This window comes from Chiloscyllium plagiosum, chromosome 30 (genome assembly GCF_004010195.1).
Source record: "Chiloscyllium plagiosum isolate BGI_BamShark_2017 chromosome 30, ASM401019v2, whole genome shotgun sequence".
Lineage (NCBI taxonomy): Eukaryota > Metazoa > Chordata > Chondrichthyes > Orectolobiformes > Hemiscylliidae > Chiloscyllium > Chiloscyllium plagiosum.
In genome coordinates, this window is record NC_057739.1 from 2458248 (window position 1) to 2475989 (window position 17742).

Consider the following 17742-nt stretch of genomic DNA (forward strand, 5'->3'; position numbering starts at 1 on the left):
AAGATTGGGTGATATGGGCCAAACACATAGTTTAGTGTAGGAAACTTGGTAAGCATGATTGAATTAGACCAAATGGTTTGTTTACGTATTGTATAATTCTAAGCATACTCAATGTGACGGCTTTGAAGTGTTGTCTTCAAGGAGGAAAATGAGAGAAGATGTTCAAGGATTTCTGAGTTTAGGGCCAAAACACCTGAGGACAGGGCTACCAGTTGTGGAGTGATTAAACCAGGAATGGTTATAGAGCCAGAATAAGAGGGATGCAGAAATCTTGTAGGCTAATGCAACTGGTTGCGATCACAGAGGTGGGGATGTTAAGGCCAAGTAAATAATTGTGAATCTTTGTAAGCCTCCACCCTAGAAATTAGTGGATGCTCCACATTTAATGTATTTAACACTGGGGTAGACAGAAATTTGGTGTCTCAGGCAATGAAGGAATGTGGGGAGCAGACAAGGACGTGAAGTTGAAACCCAAGAAAGGCCATGATCATATTGAGTGGTGTGGGGCCTTTGAGCTGAGCGACTGGTTTACGGTGCAAAGTGGCACTAACAGGGTGGGGTCTGCTTCAGCTGAGTTTACCATGAAGCACTCTCCTTCACAACCTCTCCCCTCACCTTGAGGTGTGGGGACAGAGTTAAACCTCTACCATCGTCTCTATGATCCACTGGGACTTTAGCAATTTTTCCTTATTGACTGGTGGATTAGGCTCGATGGTCTCAATTCTCCATTCTCCTGCCGTTTTCTAATGCTCTTGAGCCATGAGGTATTTGGAAAGAGAAATGAGAATTTGGCCTGATAAATATTGTAAGTCAGCAAAGGACAGGTATTTGATGAATAAGACTTGGAGTGAGTCATGGGCATCAGGGTTTTGGATGACTTCCAGATTACGTGGCAGACCAGTGAGGACAGCATTTGAAAAGTCAAATCTACAGGTGATAAAGAACGAAATGAGTGTTTCAGCAGCTAGTGACCGGAGGCTAAGGAGTGTTAGATGATGCAAATGGGAATTGGTGGTCTTAGTGTAAACATGAATGAAGTCGCATGCTTATCTCTGGGTCAAATTTGGCAATGTGGTAGCAAACAGACTGGCTTTTTCACAAACTGTTCACCAAGAAATGTTTGGGAATGGAGTGTGGAACAGGAACCTAAGACATTCTAATGGTTGTATTTGCATATAGTGTCCACCTTCTAGGCAGGGAGGCGTGCAACTCTATCAAAATAAATATTAGCAACAGCTGCACAATGGTTTTTTAACATCCTGAGTAAACTCTTCCAGACTTTATGGCATTTCCTGTTTCTGTCTCCTCTTTCACTTGTCTCCTTAGTCAGTTGTTTTGTTCTGATCGTTCTCTTTTCCACAGCTTAACCGATCTCACAGATGTTACATTGCTCCTGAACTCATGATATTGTAACATATCAAAACCACTGATAGTTGGAATGTAAATATTCTGGGTGAATTTATAAAATACCATCCTTCACAACATTTTTCTTTCTTTGAAACTCATCCAGATATTGGCTCCTAGTCCTCAAGGGTTTGATTCTGCAAATGTCATCAATCAGTTCAGTATGTCAGGCTGTCTTTCACAATGCTGCTGCCAGCAGGTAACCAAGTCCCGAAGCAGTCATAGTTCAAATGATTTGTCATGGGCTTGCGACGTTAACTATGATTTCTGTCTCTGTAAATGCTGCTTGGTTTGACTATTTGACATTTTTGTTTCCAATTATGGTTAAATTGAATTTCCTTTTGAAAATTGGAAGACAAAATACCTTTCAATAGCCATGTTCACCATTTACAGTCCTTACCTTCTGTTTGATGTACCCAAAAATCTTGGGTAGCCCACTCACATCTGAGTCAGAACACTGAGTTCAAGCCCTACTCAGCTGACATTCCATTGTGGGCCTCAGGACATGTTTCACTGTGAAATTCGATGCAAGTCTGACCACTGTCTGTTGTCACAGATGTAAGTTGGTGATTCTATAACTATATTCAAGTAAGAGTTTTTTTGCAGAAAGTGCCCTGTGAAATATTTACAGTCAAAGACCATCTAGTCATAGAATCATACAGTATAGGAAAGATCCTTTAGCCCTTAGTCTGTGCTGCCAAAAATACACTTCTACTTACGCCAGTCCCACTTTCCCGCAGTAGGCCCATAGCCTTCATCCAAATGCTTTTTTAAAAGGTTGTGAGGTTTCTCACCTCAACTACCCTCCAAAGCTGAGTATTCAAGACCCTCCCCACCCTCTGTGAGAAAAGATTACCTCACATCCCCTCTGAAACTTGTCTTTTCCTGTAAAATCACACCTCCTTGTTCTTGGCCATTCAACTGAGGATGACTGCTGCTTTTTATCCATCCTGTCTGTGCCCCTCATAATCTTATACATCTCTAGATTCTCCTTCAATCTCTCTGCTCCAAAGAAGAAAACCCAGGCTTATTCAGCCTCTCTTCATCACTGAAATGCTCCATCCCAGGTAGTATCTTGGTGATTTCTTTCTGCACCTCCTTCAGTGCAGCCATATCCTTCCTGTAATGTGGTGGCCAGAATAACACACACTACTCCAGCTGTGGCCTAACCAAAGTTCTATACAGCTCCCTGATCTTGTAATCTATGATATAGGCAAGCGTCCATCCTGCTACCTCGGGTCTGTGGACAAGCACCCAAAAATCCCTCTTTCTCTGAGTTACCTAGTGTCCTGCCATTCATTGAGCACTCCCTTGTCTTGTTCTTTCTGTCAACATATCACCTCCCATTTATCATACTTAAATTCCATATGGCACTGATCATCCATCTGATCAATCTGTTTACAGTCTCCAGTAACCTAAGACCTCCTTCCTCAGTGTCAACCACCTGGCTAATCATGCACAAACTTGATTTTCATTCTTCATCCTCCTGATGTTCTCATCTACATGTATGAAAATCTTAAACCATAAGGAACCCAGCACTAATCCCTGTAGTACACCACTGCACACTGGGTTCCAGTCACACAAACAGCCTTCTACCACCACCCTCTGTCTGTCTCCTGCCTTTAAGCCAATGTTGGCTACGTCTTACCAAGTTACCCTGGGTCCCATGTGCTTTTACTTTCTTTATCATTTTCCATGTGGGACTTTATTGAAAGCCTTGCGGAAATTCATGTTAACTATACTGACTGCCATATGCCTTCAACCACACACCTGGTCACCATTTTGAAACATTCCACCGAATTTCTTAGACGTGACCTCATCTGACAAAACTTTGCTTCTCTAAATAGAGATCTGCTCAAGAGCTTCCCAGTCCATCTTCCTGAATTCTGCATCTGCACCTTCCTCCTGAATGAAGACAGTTGTGAAGTATTATTTTAACACTCTGCCAACTTTCTTTGGCTTCATACACACATTTCCCCTTCTATCTCCCTGGTGATTCTCTTCCTTGTGATGTCGTAGTTGTGGCTATGTTCAAGCTGGGAAGTTGATTTGCAGATATTTTGTCTCCTGTCTAGGTGATGTAATCAGTGCTTTGTAGCCTCCTGTGGAGCGCTGCTGTACTGTGTCTTCTGCAATCCACTTGGTTCTGTTTCTGCTGCTTCTGGTTGCCGGTTCTGATTGTTCACTGTGGTGGCCGGTGTATTGGGTCGAGGTCAGTGTGCTTGTTGATGGAGTCTGTGGCTGAGTGCCATGTTGCTAGAATTCTCTGGCTGTCCTATATTTAGCTTGTCCTATGATCGTTGTGTTGACCCAGTTGAATTTGTCAACTTCCAGAATGTGAGGTGCTGCCTTTTGGGAAAGTAAATCTTTGCAGGACTTATACATTTATTGGTAAGGACCTGGGAAGTGTTGCTGAACAAAGAGACCTTGAACTGCAGGTTCATAGCATAAAGTGGAGTCTCGGGTGGATAGGATAGTGAAGAAGGCATTTGGTATGCTTCCCTTTATTGGTCAGAGTACTGAGTACAGGAGTTGGGAGGTCATGTTGCGGCTGTACAGGACATTGGTTCGGTCACTTTCAGAATATTGTGTGTAATTCTGGTCTCCTTCCTGTCAGAAGGATGCTGTAAAGCTTGAAAGGGTTCAGAAAAGATTTACAAGAATGTTGCCAGGGTTGGAGGATTTGAGCCACAGGGAGAGGTTGAACAGGCTGGGGCTGTTTTCCCTGGAGCGTCGGAGGCTGAGAGGTGACCTTTATAGAGGTTTACAAAATCATGAGGGGCATCGATAGGATAAATAGGCAAAGTCTTTTCCATGGGGTTGATGAGTCTAGAACTAGAGGGCATAGGTTTAGGGTGAGAGAGGAAAGAAATAAAAGTGACCTCGGGGGCAACCTTTTCACGCAGAGGGTGGTACGGGTATGGAATGAGCTGCCAGAGAAAGTGGTGGAGGCTGGTACAATTACAGCATTTAACTAGTATGATTGCAACATTTAAAAGGCATCTGGATGGGTATATGAATAGGAAGGGTTTGGAGAGATATGGGCCGGGTGCTGGCAGGTGGGACTAGATTGGGTTGGGATATCTGGTTGGCATGGACGTGTTGGACCAAAGGGTCTGTTTCTGTGCTGTACATCTCTGACTCTATGACAAAGTATCTCTCAAAAGGTTAAATCATAGGAGTTGGTGGTGTTGGAATTGGTACAAATGGAGAATTTGCTCATGGGCAGGGAACAGAATAAGGAGTTCTTTTTCAAGTTGAAGACGCCACGGTGGCTCAGTGGTTAGCACTGCTGCCTCTCAGCACCAGGGACCTCGGTTCAATTCCTGCCGCAGGCGAGACTGTCTGTGTGAAGTTTGCACATTCTCCCTGTGTCTGCATGGGTTTCCTCCAGGTGCACCAGCTTCCTCCCACAGTCACAAATAAGGAGTTCTTTTTCAAGTTGAAGACGGCACGGTGGCTCAGTGGTTAGCACTGCTGCCTCTCAGCCCAAGGGGCCTCGGTTCAATTCCTGCCGCAGGCGAGACTGTCTGTGTGAAGTCTCCCTGTGTCTGCATGGGTTTCCTCCAGGTGCACCAGCTTCCTCCCACAGTCACAAAGCTGTGCAGGTCAGGTGAATTGGCCGTGCTAAATTGCCCGTAGGGTTAGGTGTAGGGGAATGGGTCTGGGTGGGTTGCTCCTCAGAGGGTCGGTGTGGACTTGTTGGGCCGAAGGGCCTGTTTCCACACTAAGTAATCTAATCGAAAGTTGGCAACCAATATCCAGTGAGGTTCCACAGGAATCAGTGCTGGGACTGCAACTATTGAGAATACACATTGATGACTTGGGGGAAGAAAGGAAAAGTTATGCAGTCAAACTTGCAGGTGACACAAAACATAAGAAAGCAGGTTGCAAGATAGTTGCAACAATTTCCAGAGAGATAGTGATAAGTTAAGTAAGTAGCAAAATGTTGGTAAATGGAATATAATGTGGAAATGTGAAGTTGTTCATTTTGGAAGGAAGAGAACAAGAATAGTATCATTTAAATAGAGAAAAAAATGCAAAAAGCTTCAACAGTGACTTGTACATGAAACTCTAAGTTGGACACAGGTGCAGGAGATAATCAGAAGGCCAATGGAATGTTGTCTCTTATTTTAAGAGGGTTGGAGTATAACAGAGTGGAAACCTTACTGTAACTGGTCAAGGTGCTGGTGTAACCATGTCTAGAACCCTGAGCAGTTTTGGTCGTCTTCTTTAAGAAAATATATTATTTTGTTGGAGACAGTTCAGGAAAGGTTCACTGGAACGATCTCTCATATGGAGGAATTGTTTTGTGAGCAAAGGCTGAACACCATGGGATTCTGATCACTGGAGTTTAGAATAATGAAAGGTGATGTCATTGAAACAGATTGGATTCTTAAGGGTCTTGATAATGTTAATGCTGAGAGGATGTTCCCCTCCTGGGAAGGTCTGGGACCAATGAGCATCAATTGAAGACTGAGATAAGGAGAACTTTATTCTCACAGACGGAGTGTCTTTGCAACTCCTTGTCCCAGAGAACTCTTGGGCAGCGCCTTATGTATGTTGAAGGCTGAGATAGATTCTTGATCAGTAGAGGAAATCAAGGATGATGGGGGAAACACAGAAGAACCGGGGGTTACACTGTTCTTGTGGGGAATGTTACTTTGGAATTACAGTGACTGTGTATGACTAAATTAGTTTGTGTATTTTGAAACGAATTCCTGCTTGCATTGAATGTCTTTTCATTGAACATGTTCTGCCTGTCCTGCAAGTGTTTGACTGGGACATCGCAAACTGAGCTTTACTCGTGAGCTAACACTGTGCTGCCCCTGTCCTGGGAGTGTTTGATGGGGCCAATGTGGATGGAGTTTTGCTTTCAGCTTAAGACAAGGTGTATTTCTCTAAATCCAACCCTCTGCTGTCCGTGTAGAGAGCGCTTTAGGCTGCATCTTACCCCATGCTGTCCCTGTCCTTGCAATATTTTGAAGAGACAGTATAGAGAGCTTTTCTAACTCTGTACCTGTAATCTAACCTTTGACATACGTAATACAAGTAAAGTATCTTATTTTAATAGTAGAATGTCAAGGGAAGGAAAGTGAACCAGAATGAATGAGACCCAGGTGAAGCAGGCAGAGGGTTCATATTCACCATTGTCTGGGAGCAAAAAGCTTCCAGTACTCTGCTTTTTTTTTTGTCTGCACTGTTGCACTGGTACTGAAATGAGGTGTTTGCCCTTATAGTTTGTTGGGATACTTGGCTTCTGAGAGGAAAAGTTCTACTTGTAAACCATTAACTAATTGTTGCCTTTGTTTAGGTAAATGTCGGAAAAAAGGAGATGGCCTGAAACTGGAGAATGACCCACAAGAGGTATAGTTGTTAAACTTAAAACTGGAGAGCTGCATGATCCTGTTGTTGATGTGTTGGATGTCCATTGCAGGCACTGTTTACAATGTATTTTCAGACATTGTTCATTTTTCCATTCCTTTTTCCTAAACCTAACTTAGAATCGTCATATTTGTCAAAATTTCTAATGGAATCTGCCCATGTAAACATGTTAAATGTACTAACACACTCTGGCCATTAGTTGCTCTGTTCATTTTCACATCCCAGAATTGCTAATGCTTCATCCAGTTGTACTCCTGACTTCCAAAGTTAAAGAAAGTGTTGTTATTTAGTTATTTATGAATATGAATATTGTATAGAATCCAGTTGTGTCGCATCGCGTTCATGAATAGCTTGATTAGAAAATATATAAAGCAGATCCAGGGATGGGTCTGAGGAACTATCTGTCTAGGCTGGGACGTGTCTATGTATGCCAGGAGTAGTGGCTCTGTTTTGGTGTTCAACAATAAGGAATGCTCCTTTCCAGTTGAGCTTCCTGAATTATTACACAAGGGTATAGTTAGCATGATTGCAGAAGACACCAAAATTGGATGAATAGTGGACAGCGAAGTAGTGAACCTCGGACTACAACAAGATCTTGATCAGATGGGCCAATGGGTTGACGAGTGGCAGATGGAGTTTAATTTAGATAATTGAGGTGTTCCATTTTACAAAGGCAAATCAGGGCAGGATTTATACACTTAATGGTAAGGTCCTGGAAGTGTGACTGAACAAAGAGACCTTGGAGTGCAGGCTCGTAGTTCCTTGAAAGTGGAGAGTTAGGTAGATAGGATAGTGAGGAAGATGTTTGGTATGCTTTCCTTTATTGATCAGAGTCTTGAATACAGGAGTTGGGAGGTCATGTTGTGGCTGTACAGGATATTGGTTAGGCCACTGTTGGAATATTGCATGCAATTCTGGTCTCCCTCCTAGCGGAAGGATGTTATGAAACTTGAAATGGTTCAAAAAAGATTTACAAGGATGTTTCCAGGGTTGGAGGGTTTGAGCAAAAGGAAGAGGCTGAAGAGGCAGGGGATGTTTTCCCTGGAGCGTCGGAGGTTATGGGGTGACTTTATAGAGGTTTATGAAATCATGAGGGGCATGGATAAGATAAATAGTCAAAGTCTCTTCCCTGGGGTCGGGGAGTCCAGAACTAGCGGGCATAGGTTTAGGGTGAGAGAGAAAAGATATACAAAGGACCTAAGGGACAACTTTTTCTCACAGAGGGTTGTATGTGTATGGAATGAGCTGCCAGAGGAAGTGTTGGAGGCTGATACAATTACAGCATTTGAAAGGTATCTGGATGGGTATAAGAATAGAAGGGCTTTGTGACATTTCAGATCATCTTTATCCTACTCTGGAAAGTTTTCTTTTTGTTCCTTCAGTTGGGATATGCAAAAAAAATTTTATGGAAATGGGTAGATGGAAATTGTTAATATAAAGAGTGTGGAGCAATGGGATAGTGGTACAATTGCTAGACTATTAATCAAGAAATTCAGCTCATGTTCTGTGGACCAGGGCTCAAATAGGGGAAGTTGAATTTTAAAAAGCTGGAATTCAGTGTTGACTGCCTACCTTGAAACCAATTTCAGGAAATCCCACCTGATTCATCATCATCCTTCAGGCAAGGAAACTGCCATCCTCGCCTTGTCTGGCCTCCTTCTAATTCCAATGTGATTAACTCTCAGTTACCCTCTGAAATGGCCAAGCAAGCCATTCAGACATACGAACCTCTAAAAAGTCCCTTCAAGGGCAACACACTGACCAGCTAGCAATGCCTCCATCCCAGAAATGAATTTTTAAAAAAGCTGGATTTACTGGTACATTTGATGTTGGTGAGAGAGATAGAGCTGTCTCTAGATACTTTCTCCGTAGAAGGTAGATTCTCCCTTCCTGTTTACATGGAAAAACTGGTCACCATAATCTAAAAGCTGTTTCTCATTTGCTCTGTCTCCAAGCCACTCCTCCTGTCAATGAAAAAGCTCGGCATTGTCAAACCGTTGTCATTGCGTAGAGTTTTCCCGAAAATGAACAAGTTTTGTCTGGCTTTGATATTCACACACATTAATATCATTTATACTGCACCCATTCAATGTCCTTGCTTTGCAAACTACAGGCAAATTCAGCCAGAGTCGTTTCTTTGTAAATAGTGGTCATTTTCTTTCTACAGTCCTCTTAATTCAAAGTAATGTTTTCCAATTTTACTCCACAGTTGAAAAGTCAATAAAATGTTTTTAAAAAGTTGTTGCTATGTGTGGGACTCCACTTCTCCATGAATTCTGAAACACCTATTTGTACAATGTCACAACAATGTGTAACCACAACTAGAATATGGATTCCAATGGTGAGCTGGCTACCCATGACACATGGGTACATGGGAGGGTTATGGGCCGGGTGCTGGCAGGTGGGACTAGATTAATTCAGGATATCCAGTTGGCATGGACAAGTTGGACCGAAAGTACATCTGTACGATATTAAAATAAGTAGTGGTGTACTGATTATAATATTCCAAGAATGCTTTGAATCTGGAAAAGTCCCAGAGGACTGGAAATGTATCACCTTTATTTACAAACATTTGTCAATGGAAAATGTTAGTCTATTAAAACAGGATGTAATAGCAGAACATTTCGAAATATGTAATATGATAAAACAGTCGACTTGGCTTCATGAAGGGGAAACCATGCCTGACAAATTTAATAGAATTCTTTGAACAGATAACAAACATAGTATATAAGGGCGAAGCAATGGATGTCATAGATTTAGATTTGCAGAAGGTGTTGGATAAGGTAGTGCACATGAGGCTATTTAATAAGAGCCCATAGTTTTCGAGGGAGTATTTACCTTTGATATAGGATTGTGTAGTTCATAGACAGAGTTACCCAGAAAGGGAGCGTTTTCACTATGGCAATCTGTAACAGTGGTAGTCCACAGGGATCAGTGCAGAGGTCACAATTATTGGCAATACATATGATTCGCATGGATGCGGAAAGTGAATGTGCTCTAGCCAAGTTTACAGGTGACTTAAAAAAAAAAGTGGGTATGAAGAGGGATACAGACAGCATAAGAGGTAGTTCATTAAAATAGATGAATGTTTAATGACCTGTGCAGTCACAATGGCCAAAGGACCTCTTTGTTAATACTCATGGAATAAAAAGGACAGCAGTGACTTGGAAGGAAAGCAGGGTTGTAGGTAATGTGTTCTTTTTAGGCTGGGAGGTGATGTATAAAGTTCTCTCGGGGTTGTTATTTGGACCACTTTTTTCTGCTCTGTATTAATGGATTAGACATAAGAATGTGGTAAATAATTTCAGAATTTGCAGATGACAAAATCTTAAGAATGTTGTGCCCTGTGAGAATAGTGATAGATTTTTAAAGAGAATGCTGATGGAATGACAGACATGTGGCAGACAAAGTGGTTTTTCAGAGAATTGTCATGTATGAAGTGTTTCATTTTGTTAGGAAGGCAGAGGACAAGGCAATGTAATATAAATGATAAATGTTCAAAGGGGAAGTTAAGAGTAGAGAGGGATTATAGATACAGTGCAGAGGGATCTTGGAGTCCATGTACATAGATCCCTGACAGTTGCCACCCAGGCGGATAGTGCTGTTAAGAAGGCATACAGTGTGTTAGGTTTCATTCGTAGAGGGATTGAGTTCCGGAACCGCAATATCATGCTGCAACTATACAAAACACAAGTGCGGCCACACTTGGAATATTGTATGCAGTTCTGGTCCCCATATTTCGGGAAGGATGTGGAAGCATTGGAAAAGGTGCAGAGTAGATTTACCAGGATGTTGCCTGGTCTGGAGGGAAGGTCTTATGAAAGGCTGAGACACTTGGGTCTGTTCTCATTGGAAAGAAGGCGGCTAAAAGGGGATTTAATAGAGACATACAAGATGATCAGAGAATTAGATAGGGTAGACAGTGAAAGTCTTAATCCTTGGATGATGTCAGCTTGTATGAGGGGGCATAACTACAAGTTGAGGGGTGATAGATTTGAGAGAGATGTTAGAGGCAGGTTCTTTACGCACAGTGTGGTAAAGGTGTGGAATGCCCTGCCTGCTAACGTAGTCAACTCAGCCACATTAGAGAGATTTAAACACATGGACGATTTTGGGATAGTGTAGGGGGGCAAGCTGAGAATAGTTCACAGGTCAGCGCAACATCGAGGGCCGAAAGGCCTGTTCTGCGTCGTATTGTTCTATGTTCAAAATCATTGACTGTGGAAGGGCATAGTTGTAGAAGGTTGATGGTCGACCTTAGAGGTTTGTGAAATTATAACGAGCATAGATAAGGTGTATAGCAAAGGTCTTTTCCCTCGTGTGGCAGAGTTCAAAACTAGAGGGCATGTTTTTAAGATGAGAGGAGGAAGATTTAAAAAGGATCTGAGGGGCAACTTTTTCAGAGGGTGGTTTGTATTTGGACTGCACTTCTAGAGGAAGTGTAGAGACAGGTACAGTGACATCATTTAAAAGACCTTTAGATAAGTACATGAATTGGAAAGGTTTAGAGAAGAAGGGCCTGTGCCCGAAACGTCGAATCTTCTGTTCCCTGGATGCTGCCTGACCTGCTGTGCTGTTCCAGCAATAAAGTTTCAACTTTGATCTCCAGCATCTGCAGACCTCACTTTCTCCTCCTTAGAGAAATATGGGCCAAATTCAGGCAAGTTGGTTTCGTTTAGTTTGAGAAACATGATCAGTATGGACAAGTTGGACAAAAGGTTGTGTTTCTGTGCTGTACAACTCTGACTCTATAAGTAGGAATAACTTATTTCAGAACAAGACTGAAATTCCCTTGAATATATTTGCTATATTCAATATGAAATATTGTAAAATTTTGCAGATGGTAAGTTCCCACAGGGAGGAGGCAGTCTTTGGCTGAACTGGTGACCAGTGCTTTAAAGAACATTGTGGCAGGCTTGTCCTCTGTGTGGTTAACTAAATACATTAAAGGTAATATCAAACCCGAAGAAAAGGCATTATTATTATGCAGTGGCAGGTCAGAAGATTATGCAGAATATTTTTTTACAAAGCGAAGAACGTCTTTTAAAACAGAAATGAAAAAGTTACTCTGAGTGCAAGTTAGCTGGATAAATAAAAGCAGTAAGAGTAGCTGGAGAAACTCAGAAGGTCTGACAGCATCTGTGAAGAGAAAGCAGAATTAATGTTTTGGGTCCAGTGACCTTCAGAAGTAATTGTAGCGAGGAGAGGGTTGGTACGCATGCTGAAGATGGGAGAGGGGAAAGAGTAAATAACAGTTGGAGTTCGAGCCCAGCAAGAGAAAACATCAGGTCGGAGGACAAGGGGGAAGGTGCTCAGGCCCTGAAACTATGCAACTTCAAATTGAGTTCTAAAGGCTGCAGGGTCACCGACTGGAAAGTGAGGTGCTGTTCTGCCAGCTCCCACACACCAGGTCTTGCCATCACATGGGTTGCTTTCACCACAGCCAGCCCATTTTCACACACTAATGGTCCCCATTAGCAGATTTTCTTTCTCCTGGATGACCATTATCCATTCCTTTGCCCAACTGCTGTTCTCACTTGCACACTCTCCCCTCGATCTCCACCTATTGTTTACCACCAACCCCCTTCCCCCCCCTCCCCAGGCCATATAAAGCAACTTTTTCTAGTTGCGATTACTTTTGAAAAAGGGTCACTGGACCCAAAATGTTGGCTCTACTTTCTCTCCAGTGCTGCTACCAGACCTCCTGAGTTTCTCCAGCAATTTTTGTTTTTGGTTCAGCTTTACACTTCTTTGGTTTTTGTTCTTGGATGGGATGGTTGTCTTATGAGGAAGGTTGGAAAGGCGATGCTCGTGTTTGCTGGAGTTTAGAAGGGGCAACGCGATTGAAGTGTGTAAGATCTGCATGGTCTTCTCAGATGTTTCCTCTTGGCAGAGAATCTGGAACTAGGGGTTGCTATCTTAAAGTTCAGGAAGTTGCCCATTTAAAACAGGAGTGTGGCGAAACTTTCTCTGGGAGTGGAGTCTTTTGAACTCTTTTTCCTGAAAATGTGGTGGAGGCAGAGTCATTGAGGTGTACAGCATGGACACAGACCCTTCGGTCCAACCCATCCATGCCGGACAGATATCCCAACCCAATCTAGTCCCACCTACCAGCACCCGGCCCATATCCCTCCAAACCCTTCCTATTCATTTACCCATCCAAATGCCTCTTAAATGTTGCAATTGCGTGAAAAAGTTGCCCCGTAGATCTCTCTCATATTTTTCCCCCCTCACCCTAAAACTATGCCCTCTAGTTCTGGACTCACCGACCCCAGCGAAAAGACTTTGTTTATTTGTCCTATCCACGCCCCTCATAATTTTGTAAACCCGTATAAGGTCACCCCTCAGCCTCCGACGCTCCAGGGAAAACAGCCCCAGCCTGTTCAGCCTCTCCCTTTGACTTAAATCCTCCAATCCTAGCAACAACATCCTCTTTAAATATTTTAAGACCGTTAGGAAGATTCCTGATGAGCTAGGGGATGAAAGGTTAATAGTAGTAGGTGGGAATGTGGTCTATCCAAATCTACTGTGATCTTAATGAACAGCAGAGCAGGCTAATTCACATACCTGATGTTCTACCAACAGTGAAAAGAAGCTGATGGTATCAGTTGGCTTTGAACTTATTTGCACCAAGTGTGACCTGCATTTTAAATTTAGATGCAACTAAATGTTCTGTCACATTGGAAAGCTTTCCAGAAATCTCCACAAAGATATGCGCACATGACATTATGGTTATCAGCTGTTGAAACGTCCCAGGCATGCTGTATATCTGGTGTATTGAATTTTTCATTTGGTCATTCATAATAACATTTCTAATCATCTATTTGGTAACTGTTCATGCTTTATGCTGGAATGGAAGATCTGAAATGCTATTCTAGCTAACGACTCAAGTGTTCCAGGTTTGGTAGTGGATATGATGGCAATGTCAGTGACCTTTAGTGGAATTTATGCATTCTGTGTTCAGGACTGCACTGTATTCACTTGCCTTGCAATCCATGCATTCCCAGTTCACTGAAGAAATTGTTTAAACTGTCTCAATGCTGTTTTTGAGCACTACCTGGGGCTTTGGGCTTGCTGAGTCTCAGTTCTCCATTACTCGAGAAGTAGAGTACAAGGGTGGTGCATATGGAGAGATATTTCAGTGCAGTCCACCTGTTCTTTGTATTCAGAAGGTAAGGGGAGAGCTATTGAGCATCTTACTTACTGCAGCTGAAACCTTAGGAACATTCATATCTGAGTCAGTTTGTTACCGCAGATCAGAAAAAGAGTGATTGTATTTCTATTGTGCAGCGGAAATTAGAAGCTGAAGTTAGTCCATCTGACTGCATGAAAGTTAACATAGCATTAATCTGAGGAGATATGAAGATTGCCATGATGAGACCGATAATGTGGAGTTAAACTATGTTCCTATTACAACATGTAAGATTTTTCTCTAAAAGTGTGCAGTTTTTACTTAAAACAACATTGTGAAGGAGGACTGGTAGGTCACTCTGGCAGTATAATCGATCTCTCATCTGACTGAATGGCTGGAACAGGCAAAAGAGGGATTAGATATCAAAGAACAACGAAAATTTACAGCCCAGGAACAGGCCCTTCGGCCCTCCAAGCCTAAGCCGAATTAAATATACCTAAGCATCTGTATTCCTCTGCTCCCCACCTACTCATGCATCTGTCCAGACGCATCTTAAATGAATCTACCGTGCCTGCCTCTACCACCTCTGCTGGCAACGCGTTCCAAACGCCCACAGCCCAGTGTAAAGTACTTGCTGCGTATATCCCCCTTTAAACTTCCCACCTCTCACCATGAAAGCATGACCTCTCGTTATTGAATCCTTCACCCTGGGAAACAGCTTGTCTCTATCCACCCTGTCTATACCCTTCATGGTTTTGTAAACCTCAATCAGGTCCCTCTCAATCTTCTTTTTCCTAGTGAAAATAAACCTGACCTACTCAACCTCTCTTCATAGCTAGCACCTTTCATACCAGGCAACCTCCTCCTAAACCTTCTCTGCACCCTCTCCAAAACGTCCACATCCTTTTGGTAACGTGGTGACCAGAACTGTACACAGTATTCTAAATGCGGCCAAACCAATGTCTTGTACAATTTTAACATGACTTGCCAGCCCTTATACTGCCCCGTCCAATGAAGGCAAGCATACTATATGTCGTCTTGACCACCTATCCACCTGTGCAGCAACCTTCAGGGTACAATGGACATGCACTTCCAGATCAACATTTCCATCAACATGCCCATCAACATTTCCCAAGGCTCTTCCATTCATTGTATAATTCGCTCTAGAATTAGACTTGCCTAAATGCATCACCTCACATTTGTCTGGATTGAAAGCCATCTGCCACTTTTTCCACCCAACTCTCCAGTCTATCTATATCCTCCTTTATTCGCTGACAGTCCCTAATGCTTTCTGCTACTCCACCAATCTTTGTGTCATCTGCAAACTTGCTGATCATACCAACAGTGCCCTCTTCCAGATCATTTATGTATATTACAAACTACAGTGGCCCCAACACTGGCCCCTGTGGAACACCACTGGGCACCTTTCTCCATGGCGTGGAGGATGGAATATTTGGGAGCCTCTTACTGCTGATTGGTCAGGTTATTGTGTTTGTAACAGGTGGTAGGCATTGATGTTCTTACTGCAGATTGTCTGGTAATACAAATAATTGTTTGATAAGATCGGACTTGTGTGTTGCTGCCCTGCCTGTAAAACAGTAAATTTCCAGTGAGTTGAAACTCAAAGGATCCAGCATAAGTTTGCATTCAGAGTTTCAAGATCCCTGAGGCAGTCCCTATATAACCCAATTTGCCGACAAACAGGCAAAATTGCCGAATGACATGGCAGACCACATCAGTGCCGTGTTCCTTGCTGCAATCAGCAACACTTGGACATTTACTGAAATGTTTTGCCGTATTTGTAAGCTTTGTAGGTGTTTCACAGGAAGGCTGTGATGTCAAATTATGGTTTATCCAGTTCCCCATAATTTTATGCCCTTGGACTGCCTAACTGTGCTGTGACTGGTAGTCACGTGGCTAGCCTGCAGAACTTGTGCTAGCCCAAAGTTACAGTGCGGAACTCCAGCTTATCTCTGGAAACACCGGTCATACTAGAGAAAATATTCATGGGGTGGAACAAAACATTGTCAAGTGCAATATGAGCAGCCATGAATCCTGCTAAAGTTAAACACTCTCAACACCAGGTTATAGTCCAACACGTTTATTTGGAAGTACAAGCTTTTGGAGCACCGCTCCTTTGTCAGGTACCTGTAGAGCAGGATCATAAGAGACAGAATTTATAGCAAAAGATCACAGTGTCATGCAACTGAAATTATTTATTGAACAAACCTAGATTGTTGTTAAGTCTTTTAGCTTTTGGAACTGGTTGCAGGTTTCGGTTCATTGATATGTAAGTCTCAGAACTTTTTTCCACTTATATTCTCGAGATAACAAGGTTTTTTTATATTAAAATAAAGTGACATATCAGCTCAGACAATGCATTAAAGGTGTGAGATTAAAGTGAGTCTGTATCCCAATTTTGAATCAGATTGGTTCTGTATCCAGAGTAGGAATTTATAAAATGTTACATGGATTGACTGCTTGCATTGACTACCTGCGGATTGTGTGACCATTGAACAGTACAGACCCTTTGGCCCAAACTACAAAGAGCAGAGGCCTAAGTACAGATCCCTGCAGGACACCACTGGCCACTGACCTCCAGTCGGAGTACTTTCCATCCACTACCATTTGCTGTCTTCTTTCGGTCAGCCAATTCTGTATCCAGACAGCCAAATTTCCCTGTATCCCATACCTCCTCACTTACTGAATGAGCCTACTTTGGGAGCCTTATCAAATGCCTTACTGAAATCCATACACACCACATTCGCTGCTCGCCCTTTCTCAGCTTGTCTTGCCACATTCTCAAAGAACTCAGTACGGCTTGTGAGGCATGACCTGCCCCTCTCAAAGCCATGCTGACTATCTATGTTTTTTCAAATAGTTATTAATCCTATCTCTCAGAATCGTTTCCAGTACCTTGCTTACCACAGACATAAGACTGACTAGTCTGTAATTCCCAGGGATTTCCCTATTCCCTTTCTTGAACAGAGGAACAACATTCACCTCCCTCCAATCATCCGGTACTACTCCCGTAGAGAGTGAGGATGCAAAGATTATCACCAGAGGCGCAGCAATCTCATTCCTTGCTTCCCGTAGTAACCTTGGATATATCTGGTCTGGCCCTGGGGACTTATCTATCTTGACACTTCCCAGAATTTCTAGCACTTCCACTTAATATCAGTCTGTTCACCAAAGTCCCTCTCTCTTGTGAATACTGAAGCAAAAGACTCATTTAGGGCCTCCCCTACCTCTTCAGACTCCCGGCACAAGTTCCATTCACTATCCCTAATCAGCCCATCCTCTCTGATCGTTCTCATATTCCTCACAAGTGTAGAATGCTTTTTCCCCCAATCCTTCCCACCAAGGCTTTTTCATGGCCTCTCCAAGTTTGCTGTAAATAAGGTCTGTTTAAGATTTGGCAGTTGTTTAAAAGTGAGAAGGGAGGTGTAGGGAAGGCCTTAGCAAGGTGCTCATCCCATCGATAATGTGTTGCAGGCTGCGAAGACCATGGTGCGGTTGTTCAGCTCCTGGGAAGTACTGGACAACGAAGGGTACCCTATCAATCGCATCCAGTATTTGCCTCCTGAGGAGGTCATTATGGTTTCTATCTGTGGCACGTCCGAACTGGCAGTTGACGAGTTGAGCATCGTACCCTGTTCTTATGAGGGCATCCTTGAGCACTTTCAGGTGTCCGTCAGATTCCTCCTCATTTGAACAGATCCTCTGTATGCGGAGGGCTTGTCCGTCGGGAATGGCTATTTTAATATGTTTAGGGTGGAGGTTAGAGAAGTGAAGCATTGTGAGGTTAACTCTGGGTTTGC

General features: G+C 42.9%; 1 protein-coding gene across 3 annotated transcripts in view; it reads left to right on the plus strand.

Moving 5' to 3' along the window:
- The window catches only part of LOC122564696 (rab-like protein 6), a 112884-nt gene that overhangs the window by 14113 nt on the left and 81029 nt on the right, over window positions 1-17742 (plus strand). For all 3 annotated transcript variants that reach the window (XM_043719805.1, XM_043719806.1, XM_043719807.1), the window contains one exon: window positions 6719-6771. In XM_043719805.1, coding sequence (XP_043575740.1) covers window positions 6719-6771 — 53 coding nt within the window. The remainder of the gene's footprint in view (window positions 1-6718; window positions 6772-17742) is intronic.